Raw genomic sequence first — 25,249 nt, forward strand, 5'->3', positions numbered from 1 at the left:
GTTTCTCTGTCTAGCTATCTCTTTACCAATCTCTGTACAAAAAAAGTATGGCCCTCTCTGTCTCCTCATATTTCCCCGCTCTCAGCGTAAGAAAGTATGTTCTTATTCTATAAGCTTTAGCAATACGGTCTCTGCCTCAGGTCACAACAGGCTGCACAACAAAAAGTCTGAAGATGATGTTCCACATAAATTAGGATTATCCTCTTTGTATCAGAGTGGTGGTAAAACTGCTCAGACCTACCCTAAAGCACTCTGCAATGTTTCTGCACTTCTGCACTACAACTTTTGAGTGCTGTCGAAAGCTGAGCAGAGGGCTGCCGAGTGGATTCCTGAAGCGCTACGTCATTGTGTCAATGACAATCAGCTACAAGGGACAGGGAGGCCAGAAATGCCGCGGCAGGTTAAGTTGCTGTTACATCTTTCTCATGCTAGCCTGATTATAGTTTACACATGAGCGCAAAAGCTGCCCGCTGCAGAGAGCAAATGGATGTGGGTCTCGTGTGAACTTCGCCTCTCCCTGGACAAGGGAAGTAATGGATGGGCTGAGACCACCCACAACATGACACAGAGGAGCAACCAGTACTGCCCTAAAACCCACAGTGATAATGCCGCAAAAAGCATTGAACTGAGTGGGGTAGCAAAAACAAAGTCGTATAAAGACAAAACCAGAACCAGATTCCAGGCTCACCGCGTAGAACTGGAAAGGAGTGTGTACAAATAGAAGAGGTTATTCATTTAGTAGCAGGGAATACTTTGTGCACACTAAAAGCTTTGTTTTGGGCCAGGCTCGTCCCCTGGGTCGAAGCATTGCAGACAGAATGACTAAACTCTACAGCCCAGACTTGAGGGATGTCCCGACGGCTCGTTCTCAGGATGACGCGCGAGAAAGAATCCACAGGGTGTGTAGGGGAAGGCCTCCGCTACTTAGGTCCTAATTCTAGACACAAGCCTAGACTTCCACACTCTCTCCAGTTGTCTCCTCCTCTTGTTTAAAAAGAGTTTTATTCATCGTTATAAAACTGTAGTTGGGCTGGGAACCTTTCATCGAGTGACGTTAAAAGGCTAAATACTGGCTCAGAGCAGATCAAGCTGACAAATGTTTTTCTTCTTTTTTTTCCCATGAGAGCGTTTTCCTTTCTCATTGTCTTTCTGCAATAATAATGGAAGTGAAGCTCTCGTTCTTACTTGTACTTGCAGGTCAACTAAGGGAGAGGGCGCCCCCACATGACTGATCGGTGAATGTTTCGGTAAATTTCAGTCATAGCTGGCACTGTTCTTCTGCAGGATATGTCAAGTCCTAAATGTGTGCCATCTTGCACTTAAGCAAGTCTCTGCATCAGATTTTACCAAGGCTAATGGGAAATAAATGTAATTTTGAAGTCTTAAAGGCAATGCATTAAGCTGTGATCTTCTGTTTCATCAATCCGTATCTTGAAATATTCTACAACAAAACAGAAGTCCAAACATCAAGATGTGATATAAGCACAAACAGAAAACGGTTTCTGTAGAAACTTAGCAAATTACAAACAATACTTGTTACATGAAAACATGCTTTCACAAAGACAACAATATGCCATGGACCAGAACAGAGCCCTCCTTTATGTGCAAGCTCCTCATGTATAAAATGTATGCATGTTGCCTGTCAGAATCAGCTCGTCCCTACAGATCAGTATTCTCTCCATCCTGTGCCCTTTGTCTCACAGCGGTCCACGGATGACTGGTGGCCTCAGCTGACTGCCTCCAACAATTACCAGTGTGTGGGAAAGCCTAGCAACAGAGGGTCAGACCCTGTCAATCACAACACACGGCCCGACTAATGGATGAGCCCTGCAGTGGTATCTTGGGGTTAGACACACACACCAGAAAGGTTTTGGTACCCTGACTTTATTGTCTGATTTTTGAGACCTCAGAATAGCTTTACGGAGGAATATAGCAACGCTGCTGCTGTACATGAGTTACCAGTTTATCGGGTATACATTTTAATTTAAAATATTGACAATGTGTCAGAGAAATGGAAATGTACCTCCATGGAAATGTTGTATGCATAGTTGATGGTGTTGTGGCATCGGAATGCTTTATAATGAGGTGTTTGTAATATTCTATCTCCTAGGACGGCACTGATAAGGACCACAAGATCAGTCTTCCAGGGTACATGGCTCAAAATTACACAAGCTAATGCGAGCTCAAAAGAGCGACACACAGGGTTAATTTGATCAATATCCTGGAATGAAGGGAGCAGTGTAGGAAGTGTGGCCCTTATGGAGACGCAGGAGGGTGAATCCCCCTAAAGTGGTTTCAGAGCTTCTGATTGAGTCTGTGTTTTGGGCTGAAAGCCAGACATCTAGCAAGCCTTAGACTAACTTCCTTTTATCACATTAGAGCAGCAGACAAACTGGGAACTGGACATTAATGATAAACATTGGTCTGCCGCTTACACAAAAACAGCATGTGATTCCCTGGGCTTCTAGAGAAATAAGGGGATTTTGTCAGAAGAGCTAATTCAATTACACTAATAAGAAAAGAAATTAATTTGCTCAGCAAAACTGGGGATTTGGTGGAGGGCCACATTTCCCTGTTCAATCTTTGAGTCAAGGCTGCGCTGTCTAGGTGCAGCCATCAGAGCGTCAACACAAAGGACGTTTGTGTTGACTGTGGCAGATAAGACACAAAAGCAGTAGAATCTAATTTCACACAAAGGCTCCGACTACAATCACATCATGTGGTCCAAATTTGTCAACTCCCAGCACAAAGAGTGACCGGTGGATCTCTAGTCTGAACTCTGCCATGAACTATGACCCCGGTTACTCTTTAGTGAGATCTCTGTAAGCAGCCTAACACTTTAGAGAGGCAGTAATACACAGATCACAAGAACCGCGTCTTCCTTGGGCAAAGCAATTTGAAAGTGCCGGAAAAAAATCCAGTGTGCTCCACGAAAGAGTGAAAACAAAATAAAAAAAGCGAGATTAACAACTTCAGTCTCTCAGCAAATACCACCACATGCCTTCCTCTATAACACAATCTCTACAGTACCATCAGCAGGACTCTGGCAGATTTCATTAACTTCATGTATTCATTTATCAAATTCATGAGCTCTCCTACTTTGTGTTCTTTGCTTTGACGCATTTAAGGCAATACTCTGCACAACTGTCGCTGTTGTTGTAAAGAAAGGTTTGATAAAAGGGCCGAATTCTAGAGGAAGTTACTCCTTTCATACACGCTAAAGTGGGCCAGCACTGCTTTGTTCTCTGTCTTGCACGGGCCTTTTAGAGTTATGAACAGAGCCCGAAGGCTGAATGAGAGGCGGCAAGGAGCGCTACTTAATACCAAATCCTTTATTGTGCCATCTTTTGTATGCTGTCACACGGGGAATGAAAAGGACTGAGTCTTCCTGCAAGCTCAGCTCAACTTCGCTTCCTAATTCTCCCCACTGCCAATCTCATAACCAGGGGGGGGGGGGGTTAACAAAGACAAAAACATGAGAAACATTTGAGACCGAAGCTGCTCACAGTCCACAGCACAACATGAGAAAATTCCTTCATATTTTCTGTCTGTCTATAAACAAACCCTGACTCGAACCCACAGACAGCTCCTTTCCATTTCTGGTCTACATCACTCTCAGTTCCCAAAACACTCCACCTTCCCTTATCTCTCCCCCAGACCCTGCTCTCCATCCTCCCGAGCTGTGCTGCTCCAAGTTGGGCACGGGGCCCAAACTCTTTGAGCGGCTTCGCCCACCTCCCCACCTTGCTGCCCTTTGCCGTTGCTATCGCGCCGTATAAGAACCAGACCTTCTCGGACTGCACTTAGCTCAGAGGCTAACACTAACCAGCCGCAGATGTTTACATTGGGAAAGAAGGGGCAGCAGATGCAGTCTCACTCAATAAAACTTGCATCTCTCCCACTCTCCCTTTGTCTCTCTCTTTTTCTGACTTTCTCTCTCCCCCTTCCTGCAAGTCTGCAAAGAACCCAGGGGAGCTCTTTAGATCTGTCGGTGTGACAATCTTGCTCTCAGGCTTTATTCGCCCTCATTCCCAAGCTCTCACTGTACTGTGAGTCACCTGGGTTTCCCCTTCAAAAAGAAAAGTAAAGAAAAGACGGTTCTCTTTTCCAATTTGTCTAACAGCAAGATACTGCGCGGTGGAGCTTGAGAGCTGGATATTATTGAAGCAAATGTAATTGACAGATAGTTCGCAGAAGTGTTTTGTGTGCAAAGCTCCCTTTAATCAGGTGGATGTTAGCACACCTGAGTTCTTTTTATTTGGTGATAAAACAAAGAGACACAACCCTGGAGTGGAATTCCAGCAGCAAGAACAGACAGGAATATCTCAGCAAACAAAACTCAGAATAGCTAGAGAGAAATAACAGCCTGAGAAGTGTTTGGCCACATTAGGGCATGCACATTTTGTACAGCAATCTAGGGCAGTGCTGAGATGAAAGGTGGCTGTTGTTGTTGTTTTCTATTCTTGTCACTTTCATTTCCACAAGTTAGAAATTGTCAAAATGTTTCCAATCAGACTGCAATGATTTTGCACAGAGGCAAGATGTGTGGTCCGATATGAGCTCATCTGCAAAGCAACAACAACACTAAACAGCACATAAACCTCTGACATTAAACTACTCTGTGATACCTCAATCTATTTATTGTTAAAAAAAAAGACTTTGTTCTCCGTCTCAGCCTACTACAGTAGATGGTTAGAAAGTCAGCAGTGCATATTGCTAATAGAAGGCAGATTGCAGGGCTCTGCAGCGGTAATGTCCTGGCAGACAGCAACCGCTTCAGTGGATCAGTGTTTTAGCCTGCAGGCCCTTTTTCGGGAGGTCTGAGAAGTGGCAGGTCACTATATAGTCTGAAGCCTATTTAAGAAGGAGCATACCAGCACCTCCTGTAGTTTCACAGACCAGGGGAGGGAGCTGCTTTGAAAACATTTTAGGGGAAAGTAACATAAAAAAAATCACGCGCTGTACAGCCTAGACATGTTATGGTGAATCCAAGAACTTGACTTATGATTGAAAAAATGATCCGTGTTCTGTGCAAGCTGTCAAACTGAGTTTGCAACATGCCTTTGTGAAAACAATGTCTCTGTGCAGATGTTTGTTCTCTAACATTCTTGGAAGTTCATTCGATTATTAAAAAACACGGAAGCAGTGGCGTTTGTTTTGTGAAAGAGGAGCCCAGGGAAGTGACTTGAATGCTGTTGTTTAGACTAATCCCTTCTAACATACTTGTTTGTGGTTAGTTGGTTAAGCATGGTAGAGGCTGTGTCCATTTTTCTCAGGCAGAGTAACACAACAGTATCATTATGTGCCCAGTGGGAAGGAACCCTCCGTGAACCTCCAGGGTTTTACTCTCCCACAACCAGCTGAGGGGGGCGGTGGGGTAGCCTGAATGCAGGCATGCATATGAAACAAATAAAGGGAGTGAATGCAATATCTGGTCAACTAGGCACACATGGCATTATGGAGGATGTGAGAGATCAGTGCAAATGTCTACAGCCCTCATCCAAAACTCTCAATAAATGAAACATCAACAAAAGAGAGACCAGCGGCTTTTCCTGCACTTAACAAAAACATCTGATGTGCATTATTCCTGACAGAGCATCAGACTGAGGATGAATGGCTTGGCTTTTTAATAGAATGAGTTTCCTCTGCTCTGTATGGCTGTGTCCATTAACAAAAGGCTCTCAGGGAGGCAGTCAGTTGAGAATTGCAAAAAGGTGACCAGAAGCTCTGAATAAGGTGTTCTAAAGGATGAATGACAACGTCAAAATGTGGAGGCAAGACACTTGAAACATGTATCTGTACTTCCCTCTAGTGGCCAAAGAATTAGCTACTGAGAAGGACAAAACAATGAATACAGCAAACGTAGAGTAGCGAGGCAGCATAATATTAAGCATATATTCCTGTGTTGCATTTTTTTTTCCATACTGCACAAGAGCTTGTTCAACATAGACCAATTGCTATAACTAGTGTCTGTAGCAGTTGTTAGTAAGAATAATAGTAAAAAATGTTGTTTATTATGAATGCTGGCAATACCACCTGAAAAGCTTTAATCAAACGAACGCAGATTCATCCTATTTTGTAGGCTTAGTAGTATCTTGTGCTCATTTTATGTGGGAAAACATTTTTGTTTTAAGTGAGGCTTTGTGATCACTGAAAAACACCCACCCCTTGTTTGCTTATAGATGTTCACAATCTATACCTAAGAATATGACGAAATAATATGATTTTGATAATAACCTTTGATTTTGGTCATCAGTGTTTTGTGATTAGATCATCTTCCTTTGTTAATGGGTTCATGCCAAAAGTGGACTCACAAAATTTCAATAAATACATTAGAAACTCTTAACGTAATAGCAGTATTTACGATCATGCATGGGCGAATCAGCGCTGAATAAAGCTTACTGAGGAAGGTCCTCAGCAAATAAAATTAAAAAATCACTTCAGAAAAATACATTAAATGTAAATGTTGAGTTAAACAATAACTTCTTTAAAATATGAGCTTTTTCATGCATTTTTTGTCTGTGTATGTTCAATCAGCTTTATTCAAATAGGCACACAAAACTAATTTAAAGCCTGACGTTTTAATAGCTGTTGCACATAAATAGTGAGCATTTTAATATTACACAATGCTGTTTAATATAACACTATAGTATACATTATATTACTTTAATTCAACACTGCACTAAAAGGGTCTGTATGCTGTATATTTAATGTTTGCTTACCTTAATGGCAAATTTGAGAGGAGCCATTGAAGTGGACACAGCAGTCAGTTTACACCTGAAAACAAGTTTATGATCATAGATTACACTACACATGGTAGCCGAGAAATAACACAACATATAATACAGATGAGTTCATCAGCTTTGTAAGAGATTAACACGAGCTGGTTTATCATAGACACTTAGTGGTACTCCACATTGAACAGACCGTACCGTGCTATTCATCACTTTCAGAGATGCATTGGTAGGTTTGGTAATACCAAATGACACGTGGATGACTCTACAAATGTGTAATAAACTAATTTGTGGCATACAACAACATCACAACAGACTTCGTACACATACCGCCAGCAGTTTTGAATCGGTTAACCGTTGACGCGACAGGAGATGACGTCACATTTAGTTTGTAGTCCAACAAATGCAAACACCAGTATGATGTCACCGCTTTTTTTTAAACCCGTGAAACACTTCGGGAAACTGTAGCAAAGGTGACTGTCAATCTCTGCGTAGTGGAGTAATAGATTTAAGTAGAATATCTGTCGTGACAGCAGCCATCTTTAAGATTGGCGAGAGAATGCGACCGTCTGTCTAACAGGACCCCGCTAGAGCGCGACGCTGTTCCCGCTACCATGGAAACGAGGCGCGCAGTGAAAGAGCCTGTGTGGAACTCGAAATAATATGTTGTCGAATTGTATCAATATACTATTTTTTAACATACAATAGCCAAGATAATAGGGAACCGACATTATTTGATGTGTTGTGGTACAAGATATAAATGGTGCATTCCAAATTTGTTTTATTGTTGTCAGGCAATGTAAAAAGCCTCCTTATCCGAGTCGATGCTCGTGTCAAGCAAAGGTGATTACCATGGAGGATGATTAAGTGTCATGTTCTATCAAATTTCGCGAAATAGCTGCCACTCAATAAGTAAACTCTAACGTTATAACACGCGACCTTTTGTCCACACGGTCTTGTGAAACTGCTTTGAGAAGTTTCTGCGTCAGTGATGTCTCGACTCGTCAAGAAATCTCCGTCTCTTTGCACGGATCTACCATTGGACAACACCGTTATTTGTAACAAGCTTCATTTGCTGAGGCAGCTTCTGAAATCGTGCTTTGGTCCAACAGGTAGACTTAAACAAGTCCACAACAACATCGGAGGACATGTTGTAACCACCTCCACCTCCTCCGTTCTCCTTCCAGCCATTTCCTCCTCGCAGTCTTTTATCAATCTGATAAAAACCTCCATTCTCAACCACGTTTCTCGCTTCAGTGACTGTGGTCTGTTCGCTGCCATTCTTTGTTTATCTCTTATTGAGCAAGCGAAACAGTCAGGTCTCAGTGGCAGTGTGGCTATCAGGGTGAACAAGCACTTGCTGGGATTGTGCACCAGTTACCTGCAACGAGAAGACTGTGGTTGTAAAGTTAAGCTCGACTTCTGCAGCAGTCACAACTTCATCACATTAGCTTCCAGTATCATCTCCAGCAAACCAGCATGTGTGCTAACAGAGTCAGAGGTACTTCACATCAGCAAACTGGCTGTACAGGCTTTTTTGCTGACTGTTCCCTGTAACAGCCCAGGTGAAGTCAGTCTTGGCCAAATAGTGAGCATCTCTGTTGAAGGCCACCCTGTGCTAAACTCTGCAGTGTTTCCAGGTTTACTGGTGGACACGCCGGACGACTTATGTCTCGACAAGTCAGAGAACCAGCATTCAAATCCACTGCGCTTGGTGTTGTTCAGTGCTTCTCTTGCTGGAGACCTTTCTGAACTGGGAGATGGGAAAATTGACGTGCACCCGGGTGTAGACACGGACTCGCAAATACTGGATCAGCTCCTGGAGCTCGTCAAACAGGTGGTCAAAGATGAGGTGAAGGTCTTGGTGTGCCAGAAGGTCATACACCCAGTGGTGCAGCAATACCTGAAGAGGCATGGTGTCATAGTGATAGAAAGACTGGGAATCACTCTCATGGAGCCACTTACTCAGCTGACAGGTAGGCCTCTAAATGTCCTAAATCCATTGATATCATATAGACAAGCTCTCAGAGACCACAGGAATTTAACATTTGTGATGAGACCCCAAAGTTTTTAAAGATTCCAAATGGTTTGAATATTTCACTCAGACCCACAGTGGCTTAATTTAAGCACTGTAACAAGTAGATGCAGAATTTATATGTGTGTATGTATGATTAGATTTTATCCAACTGTGAAGCTACTTAAATGCTACTAAATGCTTTGCAATTTCGGCATTCTTTCACGTGTGAAATTGTAAATGTACATATGGATAGTGTATTGTCCAGGTATATCCTTTGCTGTTACTTTGCACTGTGTGTGAGGTCGTCCTACGTTTCTGTCCACTTTAACCAATAGGTGCTCAACCTGTGGCCACATTGAACACCACAATCCCGGCCAAGGCCTACGGGAAGGTGAAAGATCTCAGTATTCTGCAGTTTGGATCAAAGACAATGCTGCATTTACAACCTCCTGGGGAGTCCTCGATCTGCACGATGATCCTCTGCCACAGGAACCAGACTATGTTAAGTGAGCTGAAGGTAAGATACAGTGAGGAGTGTTGGGGACTATACTGACGTATGGAAGGATTTTAACTATTGTGGTCACCCATGCACAAGAAGCAGAAATATGATTGATGATATACGGCCTCATAAAGCTCAATTGGTGTGTTCATTTTTTTTACCAATACAGACGGGCGAGAAATTAAATTATTCTGCGGCACCATTGTTAAGAGCATCCATCAACTGGCATCAGTGATTTTGTTTAATTAAACGTATTTAAAAAATGCATAATCGGTGCTTTTACACACAGACATCAGCTTGGAATGTCCATTAATGTGAGACAAATGTGACAAATGAACTGATGTGTTAATCTTTACTTGTGACTGTTAAAGGTGGCGTACCAGAAGACTGAGCATGTGTTGAGGCTCACTTTGAGAGAACCGTCTGCCTTACTTGGAGGTGGGTGTACAGAGACCCACTTAGCTGCTTACGTCAGACACAAGGTGAGATCCAATATTAATGAGTTTTTAGCAAGATTTATGCTCTTTTTTTTAAAACTTTCTGCACATTCAAAACATATCCCACATATGTGTTCTCTGAGAAGGTGAGACTAAATTTGTCATATTTTGATTAAAAAGTAATATGAGAGTAAAGTTGGTGATTAATGAGAATAAAGTCACAATATTTAAAGAAGTAAATCTTCCTGCCCTATAGTGTGCTGTGCATTATGTTATCACTCTGCTGGTAGTATCCCCTTCAGCTCGTCTGACAGACACATAACCTCGTGTGGGACTCTTGGGTCTCTGGGTGAGATTAAGTTTAGGGAAGCGGGTGTACGCTGCTCGGAGCGCACTGCAGCTGATGAAATAATCATCATTGGTTGTAGAAATCAAAGATCAAATAGCATTAAAGAATTGCTGTACAGATCATCAACATTTTTTAATAACATCTTCTAATATTGAACATCATAACTACAACAATTGTAGTTTTCATATCATTTTGTGTGTAATGCCTTCTCCGGCGACCTCACCCGACACATCTTCACCACACACACTGTCTTATTGATTTGCTGTCAGTTTCAAGCAGTTTCACATCATTCCGATGCAGAGAGACTGTGATATATTTATTGAGGTCTGGACCTCGGTGACCTCATAGTTGGCCAGGCCCATGATTACAACATGACGTCCTTTTGGTATATTTTCATCTCAGAGCATGAAAGAAGTCACAGAGACCGTATCGGCCCTCGGGTGCTCACGGACGGAGCACCTTCGCGGCGTGGACGGTTTCTGTCACTCTCTGGAGTCTGTGGCCGCAGCGCTGGAGCACGACGGCGGGGATTCTGTGATGGATCTGACTCATGCTCACCACTGGACTCGCCCTGCAGATGTCATGAAAGAACAGGAGGATAGCTCGGGCTTCTGTGGCTGTGGACTGATGGAAAGTAGCCCAAATCAGAGGTGGACTTACCTAAACACTAATTACCAAGAGTTCTCACCTGCACCTCTGTCTGGAGATGCAGCTGTGCAGCCACGTGTGCTTGACTCCTTCACAGCTAAACTCAATGCCTTGCAAGTTGCTGTAGAAACTGCTAATCTTGCACTGGATGTGCGATATCTAATTCAAGATATGAACTAGCAGAATAGGCCTTTTATCCAGAGTGTAGCTCTCGTTTGTGATGATCAAAATGAGGAATGAATGCTGTTTTTTTTTTGTTTTTTTTTCAGAAGTAATATTCCATTTAGACACTAGGTGTTGGCATTGCCTTGTGTAAAAAATCTGATTGAATCCTAGTGTGAGTCAGTGGAAATGGCTTGCCTCTGTGTTGTAGCCGTCGTGGGATTTACCTCTTTGTTAATGATGATATGTGATGTTTGAGAGAGTATACAAATGTAGTGAATAAAAATAATTCAGCTCTTTATCAGATGATCAGTTTCTCTATAGAGTGCAGCAGGAATGAGTCCTTAAACCCCAAAATGAGTTGCCGTTTTTGCACTTCCAGTTCCCTTGTCTCGTAGCCGATGGGGTTTTGAATGGATTTTTCGGTGAGATGCCTAAAAAACGGTCTGGTTAACACAAGCTTAAGATATATATTTTTTGAGAATGTTTTGTTCTACAATACATAATAGCTTTTCCTATAGCGTTGAAGATGTTACATGTTTTGGAAAAGGCGGTTGCCATCAAGTGGCTAAACGAGACTACAAAACCTCATCACGCCGACTAGTTCGCCTTTACCAAAGATATTGGGCTCGTTCGAGATGAGTCAGGTCTGCGCAGAATCGATCGATTGAGGCAGACGCAGTTTTTAGAACCGCAGTTGCTCTCCACTGTTTTCAAGACCCAGGTCATGATGGGGAAACGGCTGGCTGTCACCTGATCGAAGAGCTGATTGGTTCTTAGTTTTGACAACAAAACACCAAGTTTTATAGAGAATGCTATTTTTCTGTGTAATTGTAATTAACATATCTTGTGTGAACGTGGTCTGCACACTACAAGCAGCCTACGGATCAGATCTAACAGGATGTAAATATTCCTGTGCCTTCCTGGATATTCTTTGAAGGCTGCTGGAAACTGTCCGACTTCACCGCAGCATTTTGTCTGAAATTTGCCATTTCAGTATATAGATATTTGGCTTGTGAAAAATGTGTCCAATATTTACTTTGGTGACTATGGAGCAAGACAATCGATCACATTCACTCCTCCCATTGGAGTTAACAGACCCGGGTTCTGTCACTAATCTCCTAAAGGGGCCAGGCAGTGGTGAAACTCATGTGAAACAGACTCTGTGTGCCATCGCCTTTCTATTCCATCTCTTGCCTTTACAACCTCGTTGTTTCATCACGCCCATGTGACTGTGGTGGTTTGTTTATGGCCTAACATTAGCTTTTTTACTTCTGCCAATTACATTAATTGCTTCAAAAATCATAAAAGTGGCGTTCATTTGTAAAGATTTTCTTGCAAAATGTGTAACTATCATAAACTTGTGTTTGCCACAGATCTTATTTTCTTACTTCAGGGGTTGGCCTGAAGTCATCCCTGCTCCACTTTGTTACAAACCGACATGTTTCTGCTGCAGTTGTCAGCACTAGGAGGTGCTGCAAGGTTGCCAACATGGTTAACTCGGTTACGTCACTGTCTCTTAACTTTTAGTTTCTTTTAACTTGTCTTGTTCTGTGTTTTCTGTCTGTAACTATCTGTTTCTTATGTTGCTGCCTGTCTTGGCCAGGTCTCCCTTGAAAAAGAGATTTTTAATCTCAATGGGACTCACCTGGTTAAATAAAGGTTAAATTAAAAAAATAGTACCCAAAGAAATATCCACCCTTTTTTACATTACATTGTGTTACATCAAAGTATTACCATTCTAAACCTGCTGATTTAGTAAAATAATCACAACTATGAAAATACAAAGACCAACCTCCAACAATTATGTTTCACAAATGTCTCCTCGATCACAATGTTTTAATATGTTAACATTCAGACAAATTGAAATCGGGGCCAAGTTACATTTAGAGTGATGAGATTTGAAGTTTTTTTGCAGTTTGTACATTTTGTATCTGCATAAAAATAAACTTGTATATCTTTTCACAGAATATATTCATACGGACACCAAGTGATTGCATCAAAGTCTTTTTGGAAGCTTCTTCCGTAGCAGTTTTAATAGAAAGACTTGAACAATTAATCTGTAGATTATGGTTTTTTGGATAATGACTGCAAGTGAAACCAAAACAGATATTTGTTGCAGTAAAATGGGCATAATTTCTGTTTACAAATACAATTGGAACAGGAAACAGACTCTCACACTGTGCTTGATGCTGGTTCGATGTATTGTATGCACTTACAAGATGACAGGCAGGTTCTTTGTCTCTCAGAAGACGAATGGGATCAAAGCCCTTCGTAACTTGGGATAGTCTTTGAATTTCTCTTGGTAAAACCTGTAACAGAGGAGCAGAAGATAAGTCACTCAGATATAGCACGGTAATGTAGTTTGGCAGGCGGGTATTAACGTTCTGTCAGTTTCTTTATGTTTTAGGCACCTGTGATGGTGGTAGGCTCTGGGTCCAATAAAACACAGGCTAAACACAGCGAATGAGAGTGCTGGAAGGGACCAGGTGGCTACAGCATAGCCAAACCACTCCACTATCTCTCCTAAGTAGTTGGCACCAGACACATATTCAAACAGACCTCCTGTAGGAGAGCGAGAAGAGCAGGTCACTATACCGGCACGGAGTGGATCGGAGGTTATTCAGGCGTGATCTCTTGTTTCTTACCTGTAGGTATCTTGTAAACTACGTCCCCTGGTTTCCTCAGGTTGCGTAGAATATAGTCACTGTGTACGTTGACGGCCATTCCAATGTAAAACAGCAGTAAACCTAGAAAAAAAATATTTGTATCTTATTCTTTAAAAATAAATCTTAATCATGTTAATGTTTGAGGCACATAAAATGGAAGAAGTTATTAGGTATTTCATATTTAAAAAATGAAATATTTTCAGAAGCCAAGAATAAATATTGCTCCTACCAGATTTATAGCGATAGTCAGCTGACCATTCATTATCAAGCTGGGCACAGTGCAGCAGATAGTGTCCCTGCAGTAAACCGTTCAGAGAGCAGAAGAAGCCTGCTGGCAGCATCACACTCAGTGGGAAAGGTTTTCCTCTGGTCAGTAGTGAATAGACAAATGTCCTATGATTGGTGAAGAAATAGCAGATACAGCAGGTGGAAAGAGGAGGGGGATGATAGTGCATTTTATCCATGCTGGTACATGCAAAGAACAGACAGGATGAGAGACTTTGTGTGAATGATTTAGCATGTAAATGCAGGCAAAAAGGGCGCCATTAAGCCTCATTCTTCATGGTTGCCAGTACATTTATCACTGTGTTTTAGCCTTCAGATTATAGCAGCTTTTTAAAGCTCCTTTTTCTGTGTCTCCATTTTAAGTTTTTTTTCTTCTTGGTTCTGGCTTTCACTTACAAACTGGCTGTATACTGTACATCTACTAGGTATACTATGACATTAGAGATGATGCCACATTTTTGTTTCTGTCAACAAGTACAAATGTATAAGTTGCAATATGTACATTGAGATGAGGTTTTAGTTATTAAAAGGTTAAAGTTATTCAGTTTGAATCCTGTTTCACTGGGGAATCAGTGCTGTAATAAACCAATATGGAGTAAATCATCTTGTGTAAGAATACCTTTGATGCTCGTAGGCTACTGTACACAAACAGGCTAAGTATGTATGAGACAAATATAAGTCAATATAAGAAATGTGCGGTGGGATAATACACTACAGGCATAAGACAATATAGAACTAAATATATTATTAAATGAGAAAAACGAAAAATCTTGACAGTTAAAACCTTGTATATTTGCTTGTATTTTGAATATTAATCACTGCTATATATCTCAAAGTACATTTTCACACACATGAAATGGTTAAAACTAGGCTCCCGTCTTTGCTTTTACCTTTGAAAGTAGTGCAGGCAAAAGGTCCCCAGCAGCAGGTACTTCCCCGTACTGGAGGGTTTGTGCCTGGTGAGCGTTAAAAGCAGGGGGATCAGGAGAGCTGGCATCTCCTGGAGGAACCAAGCCAGCCTGGCTGGGACCGTCCTAGCCGGAGGAGGGAGTCCCATGTGGCGCCCGTAGGAGGTCTGCATCTTCTTGTGATGGACCAATTGTCCGAGTCCAATCAGGATCATCCCACAGCTGAGATAGCTGACCAAGTCCCCATAGCAGTGCATCTCGCAGCGTTGCAGTTATCGCTTCCTCTTATTACTAATCTTAAGAGTCCGTATTAAGTTAAATGGATTTAAACAGCCTCTTTTACTCCTCCCAAAGCAGATAGGTGTGTCAGAATCTGAAAAGCAAGCGCTCCCTTTTTCTCCACCTTGGAATGAATGCTCTGATTTAAAGGGCTAGCTTTCGCAAAGCGTTACTCTGTTTTGAAGTCAACCAAAAGCCCCGTGCAGAAAACCTCCTCTGTGCGTCCTTCCTGTTTACAGACACAGGAAAAAACATCTGCCCCAATTATGTAGCTCTGATTGTATTTGCAAGTTGTTTTTTATGTCTGTGAGGAAATCTGGGGTGAGCTGACTTTAAATGATCAATTACCAATGAGTGAAATGGAATAAGGGAGACTTAAACTGAGGCACTAGAACAGGATAACTGACTAAACTCACCATAACTTCACAATAAAGCCATTAGTCTGTAAATACTGACTACATATTCATCCGTGTGTGTATAGTTTCAGGACTCATAACCTGTTTTCTTGTTGGTGGTTTGATATGTACTACCCGGTGTTCAAGTAAAACAGTAAAATTGAAATGATCTTAAACATTCAGCCTAACAATCAGCCTAAATAGGACAATAATAATAATACAAGTTAGATCATCAGACCAGTACACTGTTCCTGATCTGAGCACTGACTTGCCTCAATGACTCATTGAAAACATTAACCACTGAATATTGCAGAAGGATCAAATCTGTCTGATGTACTGGTACTTCTGTAATATCTATTGCAGTGCGAGCCGTGATTGTGCATATCGTGACAACTGAACTACTGTTGTCCTGCGTTTGACATAGGATGTGTCTTGTTAACGTCAGCTCGTATTATAAAGCCCCGTGCCTTCAACTGATGCTGCTAGTCTGGAAACAGAGAGCAGATGAGAACATTTGTACGGCAGCAGCATTTGGTTAGCTGTATTGGAAGCGCCTCGAACGCGTGTTCACTGCATCCCAATCATTATGTCAGTTGCAGTACATACATTTTCTTAAGAAAGTAAAATAGGTTTGTAATGTTATTTGCCATCAGTGGTCGGAACAAAAAACGTGAATTGGTGGAAACGCTGGAAATAAAGTAGGTGAGATTTACAGCCTAACATTGTGGTTTTGTGCAAGTTTACTCTCATACACTTTAGCAGTTTATGGTATTGATTTTTTCATGAAACTGTTTTAGAGAGAAGCTTCAATTTGACGAGCAACACAAACTGCATAAAGTTGAATCAACACCTATCTAAAGCAAACGTGTTTTACAATCATACAAGGTTGAAAATTGCACATTTTACAACCAAACTAACGTGCTAATAACTAAGAGGCTACTAACCCCATTCAACTTTGGAGGAATAAACAAGGCAACAATTAAACAATGAAATGCAAACACCAAGTCAGTAGTTTTCTATGGTTGTAAATACTTGAAGAACAAGACACCAGAGCAGACACGCTTTTCAGTACATTTTACTTGTTTTGTAACATGAATCCACGGCCTTATCTGAAGAGCCTTTTGGGATGCTTTGTCAGTGGAACCTGAGATAAAAAAAACTCCATTAAGGGAGTAGTTAAGTAGTATATTTTAGGTTTGTGACATGTAACTTCCCATTCTCTAAGCAAAAACAAAAAACATTTCTAAAAGACAAAGAAAGATCCATAAACGGAACGTGAACAGTGTTGAGGTTCAGCCTTTTTCTCTCTACAGGAATGAGGTGAGGTGGAGAACAGAGAACACCACTCCCCCTGCTGGAGAAAGGAGATAACGGTTGGTGCTATTTTCGACCAACAGATGAGGGGGACAGGTCACACACTCCTGGAGTGCTGGGTGAGCTGGACACATTGTTGGACTCTAGGAAAGCAGGAGGCTACATGTGGGAAAACAAAAACTGAAAAGTACACAAACTAAAATAAGACTAAAAGTGAGAATACACTTAATATGTATATTTGCAACGGTGATAAAAAGGCACAATAGCACAGTGTCATGCTTTACTAGTTTCCCTTGGATTAGCGTCAGAGGTCAAGTGAGTCTGAGGATTCATCTTTCAGTCAGACGTCGTAGCTTAACGCTAAGTGCCTCTTATGGTGCCGAGAGGCACAAACCAATGTCAAGAGGACTGCATCAGTAAAAGTCAGTCAGTGATATTCAAATATCAAAAGACAGGACAGCAGCTATTGTGTGCTGCCTATGTCATATTGCCATTGACAGCCCATACTGGCGCTATGGATCATCAGGTTTTTGCATTCAGCTTTTGTATGCAGTTTGTTAATCTTTGAAAATATTATAATTTCAGGCAGCAGGACCCCCATAGCATATTACTTTGCAAAAAAAAAAATAACCTGTTTTCTTCTGTTCTTAAAAGTGATCCTCGTGCTTTACATTTCATTAAGTAAATATCTGGTTTTTTAATAGATTCCAAAATACAACATGGAGCAACTGTCTCTTTTCTGGATAGATTCCTAAACCTTATAGAAAAGCATGATGACTTTGTGCTGATCTTAAAACGTGGCCGTCTACTACTTGTTTTTAGCTAAATGATACTCCTGCTGCCTCGAGAGTAACTGAAGTGAAATCGTGTACACTCAGAGGCAACTAAACCTGTAAATAAGGATGACTTATATTTTCCCAATAGCTTTTGGCATTCTTAAATCAAAACGTATCGACACAAAAAGATGTAGATTACTAGCCGGTGAACAGATCTAATAACATTTCCAACAACTTAAGCCGATCAGGTCGGCCTTTAACACTTTGGTCAAACCGAAACAAAAGCTTTTGCTGCTCTTACAGAACTGAACGTGTAACAAAAGACATTTCAAGTCCAGCAAAAAAAATGTTCACTGGAATCTCCTTAACTACAGAGATTGAAGGTGACGGTGTAAACGAGGACTAGAGGTGTCAATGTTGGAGTCATTTACACAATATCCGGCTTTGATCACATTTCTGAATTACCCACAACTGGATTCTGGCCCCCTGCAGAACATATCTCTCATGCTACAGGCATGTCATTGGAATCTGGAGGAAATTTATTGGGCAGATGATGTTGATGGCTTTAGCGCTTAACCGACCACACTGCTTTTGTTCAAATCTACACACTACTTGAGTAAATACTATCACGTCTAATAAAACTACTGAAAAAGGGAGAAATAAAAAGGACTAAAATATGAATTAAAGATAATATTTGATAAACTAAGAGTAATAACGTTTTTGGTTTTGTACAGTCGGGGAGTTAGTGAAAGTTTTTGGGTGCAGCCCTTTGTTAGCAACTACAACATGTTGGTTAACTACACCTATGACACTGTCTTCAGAGTTTAAGTCGCATGAAGCAGTCAGTCAAAGTACTCTTTCCATTTTCATCTGGAAAAACTTCAAAAATGCTCCTTAAGATTGCTTTGTCAGGAAAACTAAATGGGACTAAACCCAAGGAGGATCTCCCCCTCCCAACGCTTACTCCGAGACATAATGATACCCACTCTTCCCATCTTCTCTAACCATTTGCACCTCCATAGTCTCAAAACTGCACTTCAAGCTAAATATTTCAACTATAAGCTCTGCGACACACTTCAAACTGAGAGGAGGGTGGAGAAAGGAGGAGGAGAGCTGAGGGAGAGACAGAGAAAGACGACTATATTGGCTGTGAGTGTCTAGGTCCTTCCTGCAAATAGTGGGCATAACTGGGGGGGGGGGGTGTCTGGGTCAGGTTATGGCGACAGATAGTAAGGGCAGGACGACGACGGCGGCGGCGCTGCAGTGGCCCCTGCGGAAGTCGACCTCAATGAGCGATGAGAGCCCCAGCAGCGTAACTCACGGAGCTGTCCTGCCAGTTCCTGCACTCACTTGATTGGGCGTAGTTCAGGAAAGAAAAGTTCATTTCTAAACCAGACTTCCTCAGCTCAGCCACAGCCTGCAAAACAGTAACAGCTGCACTTAGTCAGGCAATAAGGACAGAACGTCTCATTCTCACAACAGGAAGTATTTGTCCCAACTTTTTTTTACAGTTTTTTTTTTTTTTACACTGCAAATTGATTTTTCACTAAACCTCTCCCCCCAATTAAAGTCAACTGTAACTATACATGGCAGGCTGGTCAAGCTTTAGATTTCCTCAGGTGTTGAAGCACTGTGCATTAAAGCTGCAGTAAGGGCCATACTCTATCTATAAAGAGTTTGGACAGTGGTGCCTTAATTTATCCTTTACAAAACCAAAAACACAAGCACAGGAGCATAAGGCATGAATAAAACCGTTAATGTTATTATAAATGTGCGAGAAGCTTGACGTAGAGGCGTAGCATCAGTAACTAAGGAAGGCAGAGCATGATCATCAACATGTCTACATGACGTTAAATAGAGAAACACCTGGTGAGGCTCTTCTTCTGTGGTACTTACATTTAGAAGCACTCCAATCGGGTGACGCCCACAGATGGTGTTGCGGTACTTCTTCAAGTAGTTGGTGAAAGACATGGGATCCAGCTGTTCTATAATGCCCATCCCCTTCACACGCCGAGAAAAAGACAGGTTTCGATTTTGTTATGTCATGTTGCTCAATAGAATTGTTTCGTTTGATTATTTTATCTCTCAAAAGCAGTAATTTAAAAAGAAAACACTATCCACGTCCTCTCTGCCCTTCTGTATTCCAATTTCCTTGAACATTGTGTATTTTTTAGCAGATAAATTAAAGTAATTAGGAGCACACGAGGTATAATAATTATCACTCATAAGAATTTTGGGTGTGGCTCATTTTGGTTTATCTATTTAATGTGTACTTTATTCCCATAACAGCTGTGCATGTGGCTGATGATAATCTTTACATAATGATCTCACATTTGAATCAAATATATCTCAGTGGTTACCATTTTATCCAGATGCTCGATAGACCTGCAGATCTCTCCTTGAGACTCATCATAGTACGTGTAGCGGAACCGCTGACCTTCAAAAGACAAACACAAAAGATCAGATCACAAACTGCTTTCAATGGCAGAATACTCTCATTTTCAGTGCTTTTCTTTGTCGATACCAACCCCAGTGGCAGAAGTCGGATGAGATAATGAAAAGGTTGGAAGGGTCTGCCAGGTACTTGCTGAGCAGCTTCCCATATTCCTGCTCCTTGGACTCACTCAGGGCACCCACAAGCACAGGGACGATGCTAAACTCGTCTTTGTGGCTGCAACATCAGATTATTGAACGAACAACATGAGTACAATAACTGCGCCTCCTTGTCAGAGTGATGTTCAATGGGCGGAAATAAAATCTGCATTAATACAGTTTTATTTTCCATAGAGCATCTATCATTGAAAACAAATGGCAAACTGCATGATAAGCTATTACTCGGGAGCTGCTCCTTTGTACCCTATATGCAACACCTACATCATTAATGTGTCTCGTCAGTCAACACCACAGGTTTTTGTTCAGTTTGATTGTGTCATGCGTTTGGGCTAATGTGCTCAGTTCACTTCATACTACCTGATCCCTGCTTTTCTGAACCAAGAATATACCTTTGACTCCTTCCAACCTAACAGAGGGCCGTTATGCATATCCCATGTGTCCTTCTGGTTAACAATGTGTATAGAAAGTTAATGAAAAGAATGAACAGAACACATGATACACATTTCGGCCAAGGATGTCACACTATTCCACCGATCTACAAGTGACTTAACATGCCAAATAATGCTGGGATTTGATAGCAAAGACAGGGAAGAAGAAAGCTAGCAAGTAAACATGAACGTAAACAATGCAGGATTTAAAATCCTTCTATAACAAAACAAAAAAAAAAAAAAAATCGGCTTTGCAAATGTTTTGAGGAAGGCAATGCATTCACCACATTTGTTGGAGCTCAAGGATTCACACAATGTGTTTTGTGGAGAAACACTGAATGTAAACATAACTTGTTTGTTTAGAAGAAAACGTCACAGGGCACCTTTAAGAAAAAGCTTCCTCCCGTGAGGCCGTTCCCTCTGTAAGTGTATGGGGTTGATTCTTTAGTTCAATGAATGCCACTTCTATATGCATTACCTCTCCATGGCTTTAGCAGTGTAAGGCAAGTGCATTTCAATACTGTGCTCATCTTCATCTGTTTGCAGACTCATCCGCTCAAACAACCCAGTTTTCCAGAGGTCAGCATAAACTGTAAAACAGAGGTGAGTTTCACTTTAATTTGTGCATGTTATGATGACAGTGTCTACTGATGAAGTCGTTTTTGGAGCTGCACACTCCTTTAATTTGGGGATCCTGATAAGTGTCTAGCTAAGAACAACCTCATCATTGACAAAGCCAATATATTAATAGTGAAGAAGGGAACTGTCTGGCCCCTGGTGGATGGCTAACAGTGTATCACCTCCCAAGACGGCTTGAGGCCTGTATGTTGGAGCTCTGGTCAGCCTAGACTATATCAATCACAAGAAAGGGTAATTCCGGGTTGTTTTTTTTTTTTTTAGTGTTACTGGAAAAAAGGTGTTTGTCTCATTTGTTTTTGGCAGCGTTTGGAAACACGCACTACATTCTACACTAAACAAACCTGAACAGCAATCCAAACTGGTTATGTTACTACCTCACATGAGCCTTAAAATGCTGTCCTGAATACTTAACTCATTAGCATGCGATAACATCTGAGATTGAGCGACAAACACGCACACAAAAAAATCACAATGTCATGAGTGAAAACAGTGAATACCCTTGTGGTCGATTCTCAGGTCATAGAGAGGTGTTCTATAGATCTCTGCAGGTGACAGGGCACAGCGGGAGAGGGGCACATGGTGTGAAGGTCCCAGGATGAACACCCTACGACTGAAGGGCAACAGGATTTTATCTCACTGACTCTATTCACAAAAGGCACACCACCAGCACTATATTCTACTATCTAAAGTAACATCTGTTCACTCTGTGGGGGGAAATTTAAGATCAGAAAAAGTAACACAAAGCATTTTCTTATGTAAGGAATAGAGATGAAAACTGAATGACTTACGTAACAGAGGGATCAACCTGCTTGTAGGCATGTGCTGCACAAGCACCACAGTAGGTATACCCAGCATGCCTGCCAACATAAACATGTCAAATTAGAATGAGTCAGCACTACAGATACATTTTGACATGATCAGATTGTATTAAACTTGATCTTACGGCGCTATGATGGCTCTTGCGGGTCTGATTGAGGACTCTGCTTTGGACAGCCAGCCTTCTAGTTGTGCGTTCAGCTGGGATCCTGAAAAGGTAGAATTTAAAAACAAAAAATCAAAAAGAACTTTATTTCAGATTACTGGGTTAAAAGGAGCAACTCTTACTGTGCTTCCTTTCAAGACTAAGAATGACATAGCGGACCAGCACTAAAAACATAATTATCTGATAAATACAAAAAGGATTTGATAAGACACAGCAACGCCACGAGTATGGATCACTAAAATCAAGGTAATACGTCACTGTAATGATCCCAGAGGGGGGGAATCCAAATGTGGCAATAGTGGTTGATTTAATCTTGTCATTAAAAATAGTTATTTTGGGTAGAAAATGGAGATAAACTAGAATGGTAAAGTGTACATTTTAGGTAAAACATAATTTCACTGTCAATCCAGAGCCAAATGTCTTCTGGTTCAGGTCAAACTAATTTAATTTAAAATCCCACTCAGTTTTAACCTGGTTTCCTGCCTATTGTACCACCAGTGTTAGTCTTTACTGGTGGCCAGAGCTGTTGACGTCATGTCAACACCAATCAAACACAGCTGACTAACGTATACAATTACGTCTGCAGGAAAAACAAACAACTGACATAATTAGTGTTGTAAAAACGAACAAGGACATCGTGATCATGGTAGATTAACATAAGATCTGCCTTCAGTTTATGAACATATTTTTGTTTACGATTATCATTAGAGTAACTTTTGTTTAGTCGACATCGGTTATTACAAACAATGCAATAAGGAATAAACAGGCAGGGTCTCGGTGTTTACTAACAATAAATGGGGGAAGGGAAGCAACATGAACTTTTTCTGCCCTGCCCAGTCCTTTGTTTCATGGCAGCAAGTATTCCTGCACCTAACGCTAACTTCATCGGGTCAGAGATCAGCCAAACCACAAAAATACTAGCGGCTTCACTTAACATTTTTGCTGACAAGCTGTTTTGGGTAATGTCTTATTGTATGTATGTATGTATATATATATATATACATCATGTCTTATTCTAGCCAGATAGCAGGTAACGTAGGCCAGGAAGTTATGCAATATTAGCCAAGTTCGCTATTGTCATTTGAAAGCTTTGATTTCTAATCAACCATGGCTTTAAAAGATTTACATCGACCAGCCGGGGAGGAGAAGTGGTGAATAAACTCAACCCATAACAGAGATGAGGCTGTCAATAACAGCTAGAGTCAGCTAGTCGACTTCTCACGAGATGGATTAACCACCGTAACGTTAGCCATCAACTGTGGCAATCAACCAATTTGACAGTTTTTTTCGTCCCCAAGATAATGACGGTTATACAAAAATAAAAAGCCAACAAAGGCAATAAAACAGACTACCGTGACACAAACAGCTAGCACACCGCTTGCTAACGCTGCCGGTGTTGTTTTGCAGTTACCCGAAGCAGAGTACCAGCTCCCGGCGTGACTTGCTTCTCTGCACACCACTCGGTTCGACATCTTGGTTCCCAAGCTGCCTATCTTGGTTTGCTTAACTCTTGTCAGGCTAAAAAAAGTAAAATTGCAAGAGCCAGTGTCAGCTAACCAAGAGGAGAAACGATCCCAGCTAGCTGACTGGCTCGTAAAGACAAAGGGCAGTTCAGAGAGACAGCTGAGCTGACGTTAGCTCAGTGTTAGCTCAGTGTTGGCTAACGTTAGCTGGCTAACAAGCTCAGTGGTCCGTCAGCTGATTGTGTAGATGCCGGTTAACGAGTCAGCTGGAGAGAGAAGCTAACGTCAGTTAGTCAGACAGTCTGGCGCTATTATCATGCAAATTTGGAAAGGCAGAAAATCAAAAATATTTTTAATGTGCCGATATCGTATAGCCAGAAGAGAAATTACAGAACATCTGTCACAGTCGGAATCAGAGGATTATTGGTTTGTGTTATTTTTCTTCTTCTTCGTCTTCTGGTTGACATCCATCTTATTAGTGCATTACCGCCACCTTCTGGTGTGGAGCAGAAACAAGACTAGGCAATGTATCCCTCTAAAAAATTAAAACAAATGAAATAAAAAATATACTTACTATAAAATGCTAGCCCCTGACAGCCTCTGTTGCACCCTATCCCTGCTTATCCTTCCTATCCTTTAAAAACTCTTAATGCTTGGGCCTGAATCACATCCAATTTCCCTATGGGAGATTTGACTGCTGATCTATCCGCTATACTGCCGTAGTCCAACACAGATCTTATCAAGGCCACCCACATTGTTTTCAACAACAACTTGCACCCATCACAACTTGCACATGTCACACATTTATTAATTTTAGCACATATACTCTCACTGGGTAACTCAAATAACCCAAGAATATCTTCTATGGCACACACTCTACTTCAAATTCAATCAGTACTGTTTCAATATACTTTTTCACTCCTTCTCTTGTTGTTTTTAGTGTTTGAACATCCACTAATTTTCCCACATTGAAATTCCTCTTTAGTTCCTGCATACCAACACTCACTGGCACCCCCGTGATAACTCTTTTTCATCCACCACCATTTTGTGCTACCACCCTCCCTGTGTTTGACACCTTAAGTATTCCTATATATTTTAGATTCAGTGCTTTCTGAAGTGGTTCTTCATTCGCACATCTCACCAATAGGTTGCCATCATTAAGGACCTTCGCATATAATATCTCCGCTATCTTGCTTGCCAGAGCTGTTGTTAGCACACACGGGTTGATTTTCTTTATGTTTTCTTGAGCCCTTCAATAAACCTTATTATGACAATACATTTCTCAAGTCTTTCTCTCTGCCCTCGCTCTTCTTTCTCGCTTTCAGAACTTATTGAAATCATTGTCATCTCTTATTCTTTTATTCCCATTTAAACATTTGGCTTGACTTTCATTTATCCATGCCCTCATTTCCCCCTTATTCTTTTTATCTCTCCTTTCACACGGGAGCCACGGGAAATGATCTGTGGAAAAATCCAGAAGGCGTAGGGAATGTTAGAAGAAGGTTAAGAAAATAACCTCCAGGGAACGTTAGTGGAAGGTGAGGAGAATAACTGCAGGGAACGTTAGTGGAAGGTAAGGAAAATAACCTCCAGGGACCATTAGTGGAAGGTAAGGAAAATAACTGCAGGGAACGTTAGTGGAAGGTAAGGAA

The 25,249-nt window shown here is 41.3% G+C and overlaps 4 protein-coding genes across 6 annotated transcripts in view; 1 reads left to right on the forward strand and 3 right to left on the reverse strand.

Moving 5' to 3' along the window:
* slx4ip (SLX4 interacting protein) overlaps positions 1-7,287 on the reverse strand; it is a 32,348-nt gene extending 25,061 nt beyond the window's left edge. The window contains exons 1-2 of one of the 2 annotated variants that reach the window (XM_031873329.1): positions 7,065-7,287; positions 6,723-6,777 (exon numbers count right to left, since the gene is read on the reverse strand). In XM_031873329.1, coding sequence (XP_031729189.1) covers positions 6,723-6,749 — 27 coding nt within the window. In that variant the 5' untranslated portion in view covers positions 6,750-6,777; positions 7,065-7,287. Of the gene's footprint in view, positions 1-6,722; positions 7,040-7,064 lie in introns of those variants that run through there. The other variant, XM_031873321.1, reaches the window with a different exon arrangement.
* Positions 7,288-7,566: 279 nt separating this feature from the next.
* On the forward strand, positions 7,567-15,050 carry mkks (MKKS centrosomal shuttling protein). Its single transcript, XM_031877860.1, has 4 exons — positions 7,567-8,710; positions 9,087-9,268; positions 9,622-9,732; positions 10,439-15,050. The coding sequence occupies exons 1-4, from the start codon at positions 7,726-7,728 to the stop codon at positions 10,862-10,864; spliced, it is 1,704 nt and encodes a 567-aa protein (XP_031733720.1). The 5' UTR covers positions 7,567-7,725; the 3' UTR covers positions 10,865-15,050.
* Positions 12,488-16,370, reverse strand: LOC116400181 (3-oxo-5-alpha-steroid 4-dehydrogenase 2). Its single transcript, XM_031877892.1, has 5 exons — positions 14,691-16,370; positions 13,745-13,908; positions 13,495-13,596; positions 13,261-13,411; positions 12,488-13,158 (listed from the first exon to the last, which is right to left on the reverse strand). The coding sequence occupies exons 1-5, from the start codon at positions 14,963-14,965 to the stop codon at positions 13,092-13,094; spliced, it is 759 nt and encodes a 252-aa protein (XP_031733752.1). The 5' UTR covers positions 14,966-16,370; the 3' UTR covers positions 12,488-13,091.
* Positions 16,371-16,441: 71 nt separating this feature from the next.
* memo1 (mediator of cell motility 1) lies at positions 16,442-24,035 on the reverse strand. Of its 2 annotated transcripts, XM_031877872.1 has the most exons (9): positions 23,546-24,035; positions 22,096-22,177; positions 21,941-22,009; positions 21,650-21,762; positions 20,992-21,103; positions 20,001-20,143; positions 19,833-19,909; positions 19,369-19,473; positions 16,442-18,889 (listed from the first exon to the last, which is right to left on the reverse strand). In XM_031877872.1, exons 1-9 carry the CDS (start codon positions 23,604-23,606, stop codon positions 18,758-18,760), a joined length of 894 nt encoding a protein of 297 aa, XP_031733732.1. In that variant the 5' UTR covers positions 23,607-24,035; the 3' UTR covers positions 16,442-18,757. The 2 variants fall into 2 exon arrangements, with proteins under 2 accessions (XP_031733732.1, XP_031733741.1); XM_031877881.1 differs by lacking the exons at positions 20,992-21,103; positions 21,650-21,762.
* Positions 24,036-25,249: the final 1,214 nt, after the last annotated feature.

This window comes from Anarrhichthys ocellatus, unplaced genomic scaffold (genome assembly GCF_004355925.1).
Source record: "Anarrhichthys ocellatus isolate YVR2014 unplaced genomic scaffold, GSC_Weel_1.0 scaffold3, whole genome shotgun sequence".
In the NCBI taxonomy this organism is placed as follows: Eukaryota; Metazoa; Chordata; class Actinopteri; order Perciformes; family Anarhichadidae; genus Anarrhichthys; species Anarrhichthys ocellatus.

Coding starts and splice junctions, on each gene's coding strand:
- mkks (XM_031877860.1), top strand. CDS start 7,726: ATGTCTCGACTCGTCAAGAAATCTCCGTCTCTTTGCACGGATCTACCA. Junction 8,711..9,086: donor GCCACTTACTCAGCTGACAG/GTAGGCCTCTAA, acceptor TTTAACCAATAG/GTGCTCAACCTGTGGCCACA. Junction 9,733..10,438: donor CTGCTTACGTCAGACACAAG/GTGAGATCCAAT, acceptor TTTTCATCTCAG/AGCATGAAAGAAGTCACAGA.
- LOC116400181 (XM_031877892.1), bottom strand. CDS start 14,965: ATGCACTGCTATGGGGACTTGGTCAGCTATCTCAGCTGTGGGATGATC. Junction 13,412..13,494: donor AGTTTACAAGATACCTACAG/GTAAGAAACAAG, acceptor GCTCTCCTACAG/GAGGTCTGTTTGAATATGTG. Junction 13,159..13,260: donor AGAGCCTACCACCATCACAG/GTGCCTAAAACA, acceptor CCTCTGTTACAG/GTTTTACCAAGAGAAATTCA.
- memo1 (XM_031877872.1), bottom strand. CDS start 23,606: ATGTCGAACCGAGTGGTGTGCAGAGAAGCAAGTCACGCCGGGAGCTGG. Junction 22,178..23,545: donor GAGCTGGTACTCTGCTTCGG/GTAACTGCAAAA, acceptor CTACCTTTTCAG/GATCCCAGCTGAACGCACAA. Junction 19,474..19,832: donor TCGAGCATCTGGATAAAATG/GTAACCACTGAG, acceptor CGGCGTGTGAAG/GGGATGGGCATTATAGAACA.